We start from the raw sequence: 3,176 nt of genomic DNA, 5'->3' as shown, positions 1-3,176 counted from the left end.
TTACGGTATGTCCTGGATGACTGAGAATCTTCACCAGCATACCTATTAACCCCCCTCCTTCCTTCCTTCTTCCTAATCTTGGTAGCTACCATATCAGTAGTCCCTGCAGAGCTGAGCTTCAGCTCCTCATCTCATCTCCTCATCTTTCTCTCCAGCTGCTGTGGAGCCGGCGTGGCTGCGGATGCGGAGATGGCCACGCAGATCATGGCGTCCAATGTGGAGCTGCACATGCTCAACACCGGCCGCCCCCCCATGGTTGCCATGGTGACCAGACAGCTGAAGCAAATGCTGTTCAGGTGAGTTCCTCCTTGCAGAAACTGGAACCAGCGATGAAGTTTAAGAGTCAGAAGGGCAGGGGTATCATAGCGGATCTGCTCAGAGGAAAAATATTGTCCAACTGCAGATCCTAGTCGACTGGCGGGTTAGCTTCCTGTAATGTCCCTCGGCCTCCGGTGCTGGTGTCCCATACACAGCATCTCAGATATCATAAATCAAAGGGGCCTGATGACGGTTTGTTTATCTACATCATAGCATGAATATGAGCATCTGTTCATAATGGTTGGGCTGAACTCAGCGGGTCCTGATGCTGGCCACCTCAGTTTAGACGTCTGGATGGACCCGGTCCTGGAAGACCTCCTGGCAGCAGGCCAGTAATTATCTAAAAGACAAACAATCCAGGAGTAGAACTGGGACATGAGACACTGATACCAGTTGGATTAAATTAAGCGTAGCAGCGAGAAGCTCTTTGATGCTAACGCCAATGCTTTTACTTCATGGCATCTCTGAGCTCATCTGAGGGATGTGGTCAAAACGCCTTATTTCATTCCACAAAAATGTATTCATATCCTCTAAGCTTTCTCTTATTTTGCCACTTTAACATCGTAAACCTCAGTTTTTCTCTCTGAGATTTTAATAATTTGTTTATTGGAACATTTTAAAACGTAACTCTACTAATAGCCTGAGAGCTGTGCCAAACATTTTGTTTTATGCAATACCCTGAAAAAATCCCTCAGTAAAATGATTCTTCCCTGAGTTCTGCAGTCTCCATTGAAATGCAGCCATTCTGTTTCTGGTCTCTGAGAACAGAGAAGGAGCCCAGCAGATGGGTCCAGGAGAAGGTTCTGGTTCCATTTAAAGCCCAGTTAGCTTCTAAAACTGGAGAAAACTTTCGTTTTTGGTTCCATCTAAAAGACAAGACAAAACCCGGACCTACCAGGACCTGGATGCCCACCTAAAGTGAGACTCAGCTCAGCAGGCAGGTAGATTATCACCAGTACAGCACCAGTAAAACCAGTGCTTGGTTCATTTCTTTGGGGCACCTATAAAGACAGAGCCTATAGGCTCCTTAACGTGACCATTCCACAGAAGACAAAGACCTGTAATTTACACACTTTCACCCAAATGCATAAACAATGTCCACTTTTACATCACAGCTGTGACTTTAGGGGCTTAGAACCTTTCTCTGCTGAAACAAACTAAACTCCTCAAAAAGGAAGCTTCCTGCCTCACATTAAGCAGCAGATCAGCCAAAGCAGACACTTTTCATTCACACATTGGGCTTCATGCAACAACCGTTTGTCAGATTGAAGTGATTTAGAAGAAAATACCTCATTGTCCATTTCTCTCCACTCTCTAACCTTCTCTCAGGTAGGAACTAATTTTCCTCCAGACTGACGTAGGAGTTTAGTTCCATCAGTCAGCTGTTATCCAAACCCAGTTTATCAGTTGTAGTGGGGAAAAAGTATTCAACTATTCACCCCAGTTAAATAAACAAAGATTAATAGATTTCACTCATTCTGCACTTTTTTACATCTTTGCAAATAGAGATCAGTTCATCATACGGCCGTTATTGAACGGTAATCAGCCCTGTTCTGATCTGAGCAGCGTTCGTTCCTCCTTACTTACAACATTGGAAAGTAGTCAGAGTCAAAGCAAATTACAGACACTTTGGTTAAACAGTAACATGTTATAAATAAACCTTGAGAAAGAATCTAGCTTGTTATGGGAAAAATCTATGTCTACAAAGACCCTCACTCAGGCATCGTGTGGGCTTGCAGGTGAAACTGACTGAGTGAAACAGTGTTTTCAATGAGTAAGTAGCATAAATCAACCTACGTGAAATAAGAGAAATCTAAATTTTTTCCAACCACCCACTAAATGACCTTAGAAGCAATCATCCATTTTATCAGGCTGCATCATTCTATATTCTTCAGCTCTGCCATTTTAAATGCCATTTTATTGTCTGAATACAGAAGTATGGGTCCCTCCACCTGTAGCTGGTATGTGGGGATCCAGGGGACTCTGGTTTAATGGGTCTTCATTTGGTCCAAAGAAAGAACAGTCAGTGTCTCTATGTGAGATCTACCTACTACGGAAATAAGATGTGGAACAGAAAATGAACGGTTGTTCAGCAAAGCTCCTCTAACGGTCAGACTTACCTTCATTTCCCTCCATGGAAGCTCCTTGGCTTTGTTCTCACACTAAATGTTTGGTTTTACCGTTAACATTTGGATGCTTAAATAGATCTTGAAATGTATTCCCCACTGCTTGGCCTTTTCTGGTCCGTTAATTCTAAACCAAAGGAATGAAGAGTATCCAGCTGCACAGGAGGTGTATATACGGTAGAAAGAACAATAAAATATAATGGAATCTAAGTGAATTATGGACTTCCTGATGTCATGATTTTATCTAAAGCTCTGACCCACATGCAGAATACCAAACAGAGAGGCCAGGGAAAAGTTTAACAGGTTTTTATTTAGAGTGAATGAGATGAGTCCAGTGCTGCTCTGAACACTGTTGAACCGGAACTGGAAAGTGAAGGGGAAGATACTGCGGTTAGTTCAGGCTTAGTGGGAAATTAGTGTCTTTGACTTGAAGAAGAGGAACTAGGTTGCAGACTCACATTTCCAGAAAAAGGTGTCTCTTATTGAATCCAGTCGGTGTGGGTTGTTCCAGTGAATGACTTGTTCATAGGAGGGCGGACAAGGGTTACCCAGATTGCGGTTATTCTTGGTGAACGGAGAAGCTGACTGCCACTTGAACGGGTTATAGTGGAGATGAATCCCCTGCTCAGAGAGAAGCCCAAAACAATCCTTGAGGGGAAAAGTTGATCCAAACCACAAACTTGAATCCTCAGCTCAGTTTGGTGCTCAGAGAATCCTTCCAGGGGGGAGAAG

General features: G+C 43.5%; 1 protein-coding gene across 1 annotated transcript in view; it reads left to right on the top strand.

Annotated features, from left to right (window-relative positions):
* Nucleotides 1–3,176, top strand: part of LOC107080947 (proteasome subunit beta type-7-like) — a 12,902-nt gene that overhangs the window by 2,579 nt on the left and 7,147 nt on the right. Inside the window, exon 4 of the mRNA XM_015369158.1 lies at nt 156–296. Within this exon, the coding sequence (XP_015224644.1) occupies nt 156–296 (141 nt within the window). The remainder of the gene's footprint in view (nt 1–155; nt 297–3,176) is intronic.

Source organism: Cyprinodon variegatus, unplaced genomic scaffold (assembly GCF_000732505.1).
Source record: "Cyprinodon variegatus isolate N-32 unplaced genomic scaffold, C_variegatus-1.0 Scaffold2562, whole genome shotgun sequence".
In the NCBI taxonomy this organism is placed as follows: domain Eukaryota; kingdom Metazoa; phylum Chordata; class Actinopteri; order Cyprinodontiformes; family Cyprinodontidae; genus Cyprinodon; species Cyprinodon variegatus.
Note: the sequence above shows the minus strand (reverse complement) of the source record. Positions and strands in the feature narration are given on the sequence as shown.